Source organism: Idiotropiscis lumnitzeri, chromosome 7 (assembly GCF_059441095.1).
Source record: "Idiotropiscis lumnitzeri isolate Australia: NSW breed Sydney's pygmy pipehorse chromosome 7, RoL_Ilum_1.0, whole genome shotgun sequence".
Taxonomy (NCBI): domain Eukaryota; kingdom Metazoa; phylum Chordata; class Actinopteri; order Syngnathiformes; family Syngnathidae; genus Idiotropiscis; species Idiotropiscis lumnitzeri.
In genome coordinates this window covers 1634438-1646997 of record NC_142397.1, presented here as the reverse complement: position 1 = coordinate 1646997, position 12560 = coordinate 1634438, and the positions used below count along the sequence as shown (strand labels likewise).

Genomic DNA, 12560 nt, shown 5'->3' with positions numbered 1-12560 from the left:
AAAAAAGGAAAGTAAATTTTCACTCAAGGTGGAATCACTTCTGACAATACTTCTTACTTTTTGTCAGTTAGGAAGCAGATCTGTGCATCTGGCGCATGCAGCATCAAGTAGGTGATACTTTTCAGAAGCTAACATCTGTGGATCCAACCAAATTCAATGCAGCTCTGCTTACCCGTTGACTTTCATGGGGCTTATCTGCCATGCGAAACTATCGTCACACCCGGCCGGGAGTTGCAAACATTATAAAAAGGTCAATTCCGCTTTTATGTAGGAGCTCATCAAATTATGTAGAGATAAATATCATTCCCTCCCGCTCAAAAGCACCAAAGTGGCCCGTGAATGTCTTCTTGTGAGTGATAATAGCTTGAGCGAGCATAACGATGACTGATCTCGTCAGTGAGAATCAGAAACAGCCTCACTTCCCCCGAAGATCACAACACGGGATTGACTTTTAAACGGAAAAGTGCGAATCAGCCAGAGGGAAAAGAAAAAGAAATGGAAGCACTGAGATGAAGAGGGAGGTGGCGGCTTGACAGGATGTGTCCATGGAGGCGGGCGAGGGGAGGCGGGAGGCTGATTGCTTGACATGTCATTGAGTTAGTGCGTCCAGTATGCTGGAGGTCTTCTTACTCAGGAGAAGACGATACAAGCCATTCGTTTTTTTTCCACCTTCATTCTTTTTGACATTTTCCGGCTGTCCATTGAGTGGCCACTTTGCAGTGTGGAAAAGGTAAGGCCTATTTCTATTCAACTGGCGGTGAAAGGGGCATGCATTGTATAACAAAAACAAAAAAATACTATTATGTAATTCAGTTAGTTTATATGAATTTACAAAATACGTTGCAAGTAAAATTCCAGCTTATCAAAATGACTAATAACTTGGGAAAGGTCAATTATTCCACTTTCTATATGTCAGCAATATATCATGAACATTTGAAAATAGTAAAATATGAACATACATATTCATGTCATATTATATCCCAGTGTTGTTTTTTTTAGGTGAACATTTTTATCCAATGAGAATTCAGCCGGCTTGAGTTGCCAGGCAGATTTCATAGTACCAGTGGCATGTACGGACTGTCCTGTGATTCGATTTATTATTTTTATGATTTATTTTATTTTATTCACTCTTGCCAAACATATAGTTCAGTGGATATACAACAACCCCCTGTTCGGAAATACGCCAGCACATCCCCACATACAGCACGCATTGACACCAAACATCCCAAATATATAAACTAGGCTATGCTCTTCTGTCAAATTTACAGTTGAAAACTAAATAGTACGTTGCCATCTACTGGTCAGCCGTGGAATTGCACCAAGTGTAAATGAGCGATTAACCAACATAGAGTTGTTAAATGTACAAAATAAATCCACAAAAGAGCAGAGTGGTAAACCTGCAACGGACGTGGGTTAACGGTAAACTAAATAAGGTTGCTGCTAAAACCATCAACGATCGTGACATGCAAGCACAGTTTAACACAGAATGGATGAATTGAGAATTGAATTGTATGTGATCAGAAGAGGCAGGGGCAGCCGTGTGAACAATGTCCCAGCTGTACTACAAGAAGACAGACAACTCCTCATTCACCGACCGTATCCCCCTGCGCATCGTTCGGGCCGAGTGGGAGCTCTCGGCCCTGGAGCGGGCCTACCTCGGGGCGGTGGGGAAGGGCGACTACGCCACGGTCAAGGAGGCCCTGGAGGAGGCCGAGATCTACTTCAGCATCAACATCGACTGCGTGGACTCGCTGGGGCGCACGGCGCTGCTCATCGCCATCGAGAACGAGAACTTGGAAATCGTGGAGCTGTTGCTCAGCTACAACGTGCACGTGGGCGACGCCCTGCTGCACGCCATCCGCAAGGAGGTGGTGGGAGCTGTGGAGCTTCTGCTCAACCACAAGAAGCCCAGTGGTGAGAAACAGGTACAGTTACCCCAATGACGACACATTTTGTGTGGCGACTAGAAAGACACAAACAGACCAACCAAGAGACCGAGAGACTCAATAGCATCATTTAAAAGGCATTCAAATCATTTGAAATCTAAATAATGCAAGAAGAAGAAAAAAAAAATAACAATGAAAGGCTTAGTGGATACCTCTGCGCTGTTATTTTTTTATCCAGATAAACTCAAAGCGACTTCTGGTAATTGAACGACTTGTCTCTATCCGTAAAGCTCCCACCCATACTGCTGGACAAACAGTTTTCGGACTTCACCCCGGACATCACTCCCATCATCCTGGCTGCCCACACCAACAACTATGAGATCATCAAACTACTGGTGCAGCGAGGCGTCTCCATACCTCAGCCGCACGCCGTCCTGTGCGACTGCCTGGAGTGCGTATCCAGTTTGGACGTGGACGGCCTGCGCCACTCGCACTCCCGCCTCAACATCTACAAGGCGTTGGCCAGCCCGTCGCTCATCGCCCTCTCCAGCGAGGACCCGTTCCTCACGGCCTTTCAGCTCAGCTGGGAGCTGGAGGAGCTCAGCAGGGTGGAGAACGAGTTCAAGTCAGAGTACGAGGAGCTGTCGCACACGTGCAAACAGTTTGCCAAGGATCTCTTGGACCAGACTCGGAGCTCCAAGGAGCTGGAAATCATCCTCAACTATCGTGACGACATCAACCCCCTGCTGGATGAGAACGGTAACGAGCTGGCCCGGGTCAAGTTGGCGATCAAATACTGCCAAAAAGAGGTAAGTCGCATTTTCGGTTTAATCAGAAGTCAAGTTTACCGCTTTTCTGAATTTGGCAGACCACGCTCCGCTTTGTTGGACGTTTCGGCAGACCAAAGACGATTGTTTATTATACGCCCTGGCGCAGCTGACAATTTAGTGGCGGAAAGCAGACTCGACTGTAGAATAGGTGAAAGCAGGTGTAAACACTCTAAATTGCCCCTAGGTGTGTGTGATTGTGAGCGCCGATGGTTGTTTGTCTCTGTGTGTCCAGCGATTGTCTGGCAACCCGTTCAGGGTGTACCCCGCCTACTGCCCAAAAATAGCTGGGATAGGCTCCAGCACCCCCCATGACCCTTGTGAGGAGAAGTGGTTCAGAAAATGGATGGATGAATAAATAAAGGGAGCCGCTTGACTTGCTTAGGAATCAAATCAGCTGTGTTCACTCCCACAACGGCGCAAACGCTGATTTGTTATTGCACGTGTCTACAGAAAATACCACCCACGCGCACAGTTAGACTTCACTTTGGGCATGAAAAGACCAAATAACGAGAAGCCCTAACCCCGCCTCCTGCCCAAAGATAGCTGGGATAGGCTCCAGCACGCCCGCAACCCTCGTGAGGACAAGCGGCTCGGGTAATGGATGGATGGATGTTTTGATTGTTGACATGAAACGGAATTTCCCCCGAACCGAGCTGATAAATAAAACAGTGATTATAAGCCACGATGACGTTGATCCTACATATTGCGACTATATCTTCATTTGGACCGGCACAATCTGGGCAAGCCAGTTTAAACGCATTCAACATCTTGTGAAGAGATATACTTTGGGTCTTAAAAACGGATTATCGACTGGAATAATTGGCTGTAAAACGTTTTTCTGGGCTCTGAAAAAACAAAAAAAGGGAAATGATGGCTGTCATTAGATATACAAGGACTAAATGGTAAACAGTGTCCTCGTGACAAGAACCGCGTCAAGATGAGCCACAAATGGGTCGAAATGTTTGGAGGTGTCCTGAGGGAGTTTTGGCCAGCCCGTAATTGCAAGTCTGGTTCTTAATGTAATGCATTACCGACCGTTGCCTCCTCGGTCCCACGGCGATTGGATTAGACGGTGATAATGACGCCGTGAAGCCTCGCTTCAAGTTTCCCTGAAACTTGAAATATTTTCATCACGAGCAGAACATTTTGCTGCCAGACATTGTGTCAATTATTATCAGTGTTGGGCAAGTCGCGTCTCAAAATGTCATTTAGAAAATATTAAATGTTACTTGCATGTGAAAGTAATGTTTCTTTACAATATTTCTGTCTTTTTAGAGTAACTCAGTAACTCAAGTTTAAGCTACTTTATTTTTTTTTTTTTTTTTTTCCCCAAATCGGGGATTACTATTTATTTATATAATATTCCGATTTAATAATGATTTTGACACTGGAAAAAAATGCTAAATTTTCTACCACACTGTAGCTGGTAAACTCGTAACAAATATTTGTAACTATACGGTGTGGGCTATAATATTAAATGCTTCTACTATACTTTTGATCAATATTTTTAATTTGTATCAATAAAATTAATTTTGGAATACAACTATTGGAACTGATGGTTTGTCCAGTAATTAAATAATCCCAGACTGTAAACCATAAATTAAATTATCAACATATTCAAATTAATTTACAGACAAAAAATAGAAATGGATGACGTATAATTGATAATTCAAAACAAAAAAAGAGGAAAGACAGATAGACGAAAGGGTATGTAAAATAAATGAATCCTGTCTAGCCAGTAAGTGAGGAGGAAAGCTGCACTTTCTTCATCAGTGTTTGATCAAATTGGTTCCAAATTCGTGAAATTTGTAACTCGTTACCAGACTCAGTAACTGCCATAATATTTTTGAAAAAATTGAGAGGAACTCGTTAAATGACTTGGTCACTGGCGAAATGCAATATATTACCGTACCGCATTATTTTTGTAACGCGTCACCGCCAAACCTGATTTTTAACGGGTCTTAAACAATTTGGCACAGTTGTGTACTTCTCCGATAGGCGAGTGGATATATTTTTGCTAAATTAATTTATTGTCCATGTTAGGAACACAAGTAAGAGGATGCCAGGCCAATAACCTGAGAGATCTGCCATAATTGAGCACTTGCTTAAAGTGGCAACATCGCGAACGAGCGACTTATTATTTTCACGCTTTTGCCAAATAAATTTTGCCAGCATGTTTTTCACGACGCCGCTCCTTTTATTGCACGTTTGCAGACACGAACGACGTCACCACAAGCTTTTTACAGGTTGCTATTGCGGTTTTTCTGACTGAATGCTTCCAGGGAGGTTACAGAGAAGCGGCAGAACATTACAAGCACTTAGAAGTTGTCCGCAAAATCGCTCCGTGCTACCAGACTTTGTGTCAACAAATGTCAAATCCTGAAGGGGCGCATTTCAATCATACGTTCATGCAAAGTTGGCCATTCCCGAGGCAAGATGCGGAGATTTAAAGGGATTCGGCGTGGAAAGATGACCTCATCACCCAGCCCATTATGGAGGGAATCCATTTGGCGGTAACGAGGTTAAGCTGAAATGAACTCCCATCACCAGAAAAAGATGTCTTGCAGATGTTTTTAGCACATCTTACACAGCGGAGGATAAGAACCAGATTCGACATCTTGATCGGAAAAAAGGGATGATAAATCATTTTTTTGGAACATTTTTTTGAATGTGTAGAGATGGAAAAAAATGCACACTGGTGGGTGTTGAATAAAGAGTAAATAAGTCGAACCAAGCCAGGAAAATGACTTTCCACTTTCAGGTATTTATATTCCGTCAGCGGTTTGAGTTGAAGGCCGGTTATTTTCTCTTTCTTTGTCTCGTTCATAGTTTGTCGCCCAGCCCAACTGTCAGCAGCTGCTGGCCTCTCGTTGGTACGACGAGATCCCGGGCTGGAGGAGGCGTCACTGGGCAGTGAAACTCATCACGTGTATCCTCATCGGGCTCCTCTTCCCGTTGTTATCCATCTTCTACTTGGTCTCTCCGAAAAGTCGTTACGGCTTATTCATCCGCAAGCCCTTCATCAAGTTTATCTGTCACGCCGCTTCCTATTTGACATTCCTGTTCCTGCTCTTCTTGGCATCGCAGCACATTGAAGCCCCGCAGCGGGACTTTCAGGGCCCGGCACCGACTGTGGTGGAATGGATGATCCTACCTTGGGTAATCGGTAAAGAAAAAAAATGTTTCTATGATTGGCCTTCCTGGTGGTGGCAAACCCGCAATGCCGCCATTTTCTGGTGTCTTCAAGGTTTCATCTGGACCGAGATCAAGCAGATGTGGGATAGTGGTTTCCAAGACTACATGGATGACTGGTGGAACATCATGGACTTCATTATGAACGCGTTGTATCTTGCAACCATTTCCCTCAAGATTGTTGCCTACGCGAAGGTCAGTCCATATAAATACAGACCGGTGGTGCACGGTCCTGCGTGAGTGATGAGGCTGATTCTTTGAAACGTTAATTAGTTTGGCTTGAATATTGAGAGTGGCAGAACGCTTGGAGGGAGATATAATCATCTCTCTTGTTAGATAACATTTTCAATCGGAAGGTTCCCGGTCTGACTCAGCACAGTCCTTGAAAGTTGAAGCACTGGCTGAAAGTTGTCCAGCATTATTAAAAGTTCCTGAAAGGAGCAAGGGAGGAAACAAGACTTTGGACCAGGACAGCAGTAGAAGAGGCGGTGAGGGAGGAGCGGAATTTATTGGAAGTAAGCAGCTCGAGTTATTTTATGAATATGTGAATGTAGCGAGGGTGTGCAGTTGAGGATGACACCGAAACTCTTAACCTGAAGGAATGGTGAGACTAAGAAGTGACCGACTGGTTGTGGTTCGTGTAGACTCGGGACCATGCAATTATGAGAATTTCGAGTTTGGTGCAGTTTAATTTCAGAAAGAAGAAGAAAGAGAAAATGTTACATTTACGGAAAACAGAAAAAAGCAGGGGCCCCAGTGAAGAGCTCTGGGGCACACCTAAAAATTGAACAGAACAGGGGAACCGGCCTGTCCATTGACGACACCAAAAATATTTATTTTTGCAGTACAGCGGGCACAAACCCCGATGCAGCTGGGAAATGTTGCACCCGACTCTAATCGCCGAGGCCTTGTTTGCCATCGCCAACATCTTCAGCTCCCTGCGCCTCATCTGCCTTTTCACCGCCAATTCCCACCTGGGCCCGCTGCAGATCTCGCTGGGCCGCATGCTCCTGGACATCCTCAAGTTCCTCTTCATCTACTGCCTGGTGCTGCTGGCCTTCGCCAACGGCCTCAACCAGCTTTACTATTACTACGGAACCGACGTGGGCAGCAACTGCAAGGGTATCCGCTGCATGCAGCAAAACAACGCCTTCTCAACGTATGTCGTCAAGCAAAATCCATTCCGGATGATGAATAGTTTTGTTTACCAACGCGGCAAACATGATTCATGTTTCACTTGTTTTTTTTAGGTTATTCGAAACGCTGCAGTCATTATTCTGGTCTGTGTTTGGCCTCATTTCCCTCTACGTGACCCGAGTGAAACCAGATCATGAATTTACAGAGTTTGTTGGAACCACCATGTTCGGCACGTACAACATCATCTCCCTGGTCGTGCTGCTGAACATGCTAATTGCGATGATGAACAACTCGTACCAGCACATTGCCGTGAGTACGCTGGCCTATTCTATTCTTTAACCACTCCCATTTGTCTTGTGTTCGTTTACTCACGGCTCTGATGAACGACTCATATTTTCTTTTAAGGACCACGCGGATATAGAGTGGAAATTTGCCAGAACTAAATTATGGATGAGCTACTTTGAAGAGGGAGGAACTTTGCCGTCTCCGTTCAACATAATACCCAGTCCCAAGTCATTTTATTATCTGACAGGATGGATACAAGCGCGTGTGTTTCGGAGGCCGAGCTTAAAACGACTGGAAACCTTTGAAAGTTTGGGGGTAAGTTGTTTCGTCATATTTTCATGGATCTGTTCAGACTCTGACAGATTACCAGTGACCTCACAACTGAAATCATATATTCCATACACTGCACAAGTAAATTGAGATACAAGCTTGGTCACAAATCAAATGAAGTCAAGTTAACAATTACATCTGTAATTGTAGAGACGCGCCGCAGACAATGTCAGACTGAACCACGAATATCAGGTAAGGCACGTTTGCATTATATACAACTAGTCACACAAATCTGGATCAGTGGTCCCCAACCTTTTTTCCGCCGCTGACCGCTTCAAAAAAGTCAATAGCTTTTGCGGACCGTTGTGGTGGAGGAGAGGGCACAGCTGGCACTTGTTGCTCATGCTAACAGCTAGCTGCTAGCCAGCAGTAGCCACTAATGCCGGAAACTTGTGTCGTGTACATTGACGGCGATCCGGTGGTTGGTGACCTCTGATCTCGAATATTTTAACATCAACAATAGTGTTTACTTTTCAGGAGGTTTTGAGAAACCTATTAAAAAGATATGTTGCTGCGATGATCAGAGATGCCAAGACAGAAGAAGGCTTGACTGAAGAGAACTTCAAGGTAGCGTCAACCTGCGAAACTCAAGACCTTTCCACCACGTTCCTTCGCTCCTTGTAACAACGTTTGTCCTTAATGGTCGACAGGAACTCAAGCAGGACATCTCCAGCTTCCGCTACGAGGTGCTGGGAATGATGAAGGGAAAATCCCAAGGCCGAGGCTCTGGGAAAGTAGCGAGCTCCCCCTTCGCTTACCCGGGAAACTCGTTCAAGTATTCCCCCAAATGGTGCGCCGAGGAGTCACAGCAGAGGCTGGACTTGTTTGAGTTGAACACCCGAAGGCCAAGCGCCGCCGACGCCAGCGACAGTCCGAGTAATAGCAGCGTCACTGCTGCCAAAAGCCACTTTGCGGACGTCCCCAAGCAGAGACAGTCCCGGCAGCCCTCTCAGAACTGCGGAGGAATCAAACCCTCCTCGGAGAAGAGCTCAAACTGTTCGGAAAGCGCCGCAGGACGAAGCCGCGGGCTTAAAAGTCCGAGGGTGATCGTGCAAGTCATACAGGAGGTGGAGAAGGACGCTCAGGAGAAGGAGCATTCATGCAAACTGCAAACTGCTGGACATTAACCATGCACACGTTTATCCGAGTCCACAAATAATGCATTTGTTTCTTTTCTCTGCTTTGTGCTAATTTATGAAATGATCCTTTTCCGGCCGGCCGTGTCCTAGTTAGCTTCTATCGTGAATTACATGAAAATGGGTCATAATCAGGTCATAGTATTGATAGGCCAGAGCTGACTTGATGTGGAAAGAAGTGGAACAAAAAGGGTATTAAAAAATAATGTTACATAAGTGTCTTTTTAATTAATTTATTTCTTTGTTTGTTTTTGAAAGTAATAAAAAAATGCTAACACTGGGCTAGACTTCAAGGCTTGTGTTATGGGTACAGTAAATTATTCTTAATTTTCATGAATAAGTGGTTTCACCTCACCTTAAAACATTAATTTGGTATTAATTATATAGTAAAGTATGCCATGCAACTAAATTATTGTGACACATCTTTGTAACTTGTTGCTTTTTTTAACCCATTTTTTATGTGTGAGCAATTAAATAAAAGGAAAGGCAACGCCTGGAAAGTTTGCAGGTCATGCTGTCCCAAATAATATGCTGCGTTTTCTAAATTTCACTTGTGGGTGCTTAGAAAAAAAAATGCCATAGTTTAAAATGATGGATCAGGAAATTGCAACGTGCAATGCAAAAATGATCTTTGGGAAGACTTCAACATGGTGTCAACATTCTAAATGAGTTTAAAACTTCCATTTATGGGCAACAATCACAAGTTTGTCTGCTTTGCAGCACCACGAAAAAGTTCTCCTCATCCTGTTTACAGAGGAGGGAGGGGGGGTTCATTTCTTAAACAAAGAATGTACACAAAAGCAGATGCAGGAAATTGGCTTGAAACTTGTTCAGTAAAACAGGGCACACTTGTACCGACAATCGGACCATAATTTGAACATCCCGCCGCCCGTCAATATTTACAATAGTAAATCTTGATGTATGGTCAATGATAAGCTAACCGTTAGCATGTCTTGTTCCACTCCTACTATGGCTGGTATTTGGATTTTCCAGCAGTCTGGAGGCCATTGCTGCCTCCAACAGGTCAGTCTTGGTACTACGACAACCATCCGGTTTAGGGGGAGGAGACTACCAATCGATATACGATCACGTGTGCGAAGTCATTTGCTGTGTTGCGTGCCGATTTTTCTTCCGCTATGTGAGGTGTTTCTCACATTTATAAAATCGGTTAGAAATTTCCATTTTTTTGTGTGGAGGAGGACCCAAATGCAGGGAAGCCAGGCAGGAGTAACTCAAAAGAGTATTATGTCAACAAAAATGCAAACAAGGCACTGGGAAAAACTGAGGAATGGAGGACAGCCACGTGATGGGAGACCTTGACAAGGACCACGAACCGACAAAAAACAAACGCAAACAAGGAACTAAATACAAACAAAGTAACGAGACAACGAGGAACACCTGGACACGATGCAAAGCGTTGATGGGAGCTGATTGGTTCACACTAAGGAATGGGACGATACGCACAGATGGACACAATCAGGTTTAACAAGAGACACGCATCAAACGCAAGCACACAAAAACACGAAACTAAATACCAAACCAAAAACGACAAACACAGAACATGACAGAAATTGAGCGTGCACTCTGTTTCAAGGAAAGAGCTGAATTCCAATTTTACAGAAGTGTCTTATTCAATGATGTTTGGTGTGGATGTTTATGAAATCATTGAAATTAAATTCTCAATGTGGGTGGTACAATTATTTCAATCATGTCATCTAAATGCCCCCCCCAGAGGTCCTCAGCTCACAAAACGAAAAAAAAAATGAAGAAAAGATAATTACTGTTTCATACTCAGTACTCAATAATTCTTGGAAAATTGTGAAACTATCAGTTGACGACTTCTGGAAGCCATACGTAAGCCACACAGACAATCACAAATTCTTTCCAGGAAAACAATACTAGTGACATGATGTCAAGTGTTGGCGAGCGTATCGAAACACAGATACGTCCACATGTGTGCGTCACTTGCTCATTCTCAGAAGTTGCCTCGCGCACGCAAAGCGATTATTTTCAGCACACGGAATCATCAGTCTATTGATGGCACTTTTCAAAGATTCGAGCAAGAACTAAAAACTCCCAAACTTTGAAGAGGTGATCAAAAGATTTGTTCTTGACGTTTCAGACACTAAAAGCTTCTGCGCTCGTTATCGCTTTCATCGTGGTCGCGGCTTTGCAGGCGAAGAAATATCGGCGAGAAGCGATTATGTGACAGAGGCGTACATTGTGCTGTTTTTTTTTATTATCGATGTGGGAGCGGACGGCTTGTGGAAGTGTCGCCGGCGCGCTGCATCCAATTATCGCGCCATTGGGTTCATCTGCGCTGTTGTTGTTGCTGCGTGCACGCTGAAGTCTCTTTTGTGGAAACTTCAAACGCTGGGATTTGCAAGTTAATGTGCGCCAGTTGTTTCCGTTAAGATGTAATATTGGAATCAGGTAAGGAGTTAATAAAAGGCCTTGAAGGTTTAACTTTTTGTGAATACAATAATCGGGGGCTTGGGATTGAGCCCTGCAAGAAATGCAAAAAAAAAATCACCAGTAATTGACATCCTGCCAAAATATATATATTTTTTCCTTTTCTCAAATAAATAAATTAAATGTGAATATACCACTAAATAACTAAAAAATGTTTAATATCATGTCAAAAAAGAAAAAGATAAGTCTTATAAAAAAATGTTTTACAGATTTGATTTTGAAAACAAAAACTCTCCGTAACTTCCGGAGACAACCCAGGCTAAAGTTAGCTCCTCCCAGTCAAACAAAGCTCGTGCCTCATCCGAAAAACGTCACTTCAACTAACTTCACTTCACTTCAATTTGAAATTGCTCTGTCACCATCTTGTGGCATTTTACGGTAATTCAGAATGAGCGCAGTGAGCGGGTGGACATGTTTCACCAAAAGAAAAGCAAGAATGACAGATCATAAATTAATAGCATAAGATTTCATAAACTGTACTATTTTGCATTTGTGGTCGAGAGGCATTCTTCATGCAAACGCTCGCTGCCTGTAATTCCGACACCTGCGGACAATGAACTCGTTTTCATTGTGATCGTAAAATGACTTTGAAACTGCATTTATGTTGTCACAATTAAATAATGAATTCTCGGTTTATGACATTCCAGGAGTGCTTTGCAACAAACTACTTTGCTCAGTGGCCATGAAACACAAAAGGCACACAGAGTTACTGCTCTCTTTAAGGTTTTGTCAAATTCGTACTGTCAGTCTGACTGTATTGAAATTCCGCATCATCGTTCAATCGGTTCAAAGTTTAGACTTGTTTGGGGAGGTCTTGTGGCCACATGAAACGTGGGAAGCGAGGCCCATCAGGCTTCTGTCAGTACAGTCGGATGTGGAAATTGCGTGGAAACAGAGAGCGATGTTTGCCTGCAATATCCCAGATGTGGACCACATGGGTTCGGTGTGTTTCCTTTGTCACGGTGAAGTAAGAAATACAATTTTGAGGTTGCTCTAAAAATGTAATCACAACTTGACTTAACCTAGTCGAGTGAGTCCCGACCGCTCGTCAAGTTGCCAGTGGTATGCTGTGATGTCAGAGATGCGCCGTGACCCAATGAAGGTTGGGAATCTCTGACCTAATATGACCTTAACTGCGTTTGATAAACAAGCAGTCCTTCTCACCACTAGGTGGCGCACACACAACATTGTGCAAGTCAAGCAGCACCTCAGAAGCAAGCATACTTTGTGTTCTGTTGCATTGTCATAAATAAGTTAGAAATGATAGATAATAACATTGTGGGTCTCTTTGA

General features: G+C 43.7%; 1 protein-coding gene across 1 annotated transcript; it reads left to right on the top strand.

Annotated features, from left to right (window-relative positions):
- Window positions 1-613: 613 nt before the first annotated feature.
- On the top strand, window positions 614-9229 carry LOC148333034 (short transient receptor potential channel 4-like). Its single transcript, XM_088300447.1, has 11 exons — window positions 614-730; window positions 1522-1925; window positions 2177-2695; window positions 5546-5882; window positions 5964-6103; window positions 6754-7067; window positions 7159-7354; window positions 7451-7645; window positions 7811-7852; window positions 8138-8227; window positions 8311-9229. The coding sequence occupies exons 2-11, from the start codon at window positions 1548-1550 to the stop codon at window positions 8785-8787; spliced, it is 2688 nt and encodes an 895-aa protein (XP_088156573.1). The 5' UTR covers window positions 614-730; window positions 1522-1547; the 3' UTR covers window positions 8788-9229.
- Window positions 9230-12560: the final 3331 nt, after the last annotated feature.

Coding starts and splice junctions, on each gene's coding strand:
- LOC148333034 (XM_088300447.1), top strand. CDS start 1,548: ATGTCCCAGCTGTACTACAAGAAGACAGACAACTCCTCATTCACCGAC. Junction 2,696..5,545: donor TCAAATACTGCCAAAAAGAG/GTAAGTCGCATT, acceptor TCTCGTTCATAG/TTTGTCGCCCAGCCCAACTG. Junction 8,228..8,310: donor TGACTGAAGAGAACTTCAAG/GTAGCGTCAACC, acceptor AATGGTCGACAG/GAACTCAAGCAGGACATCTC.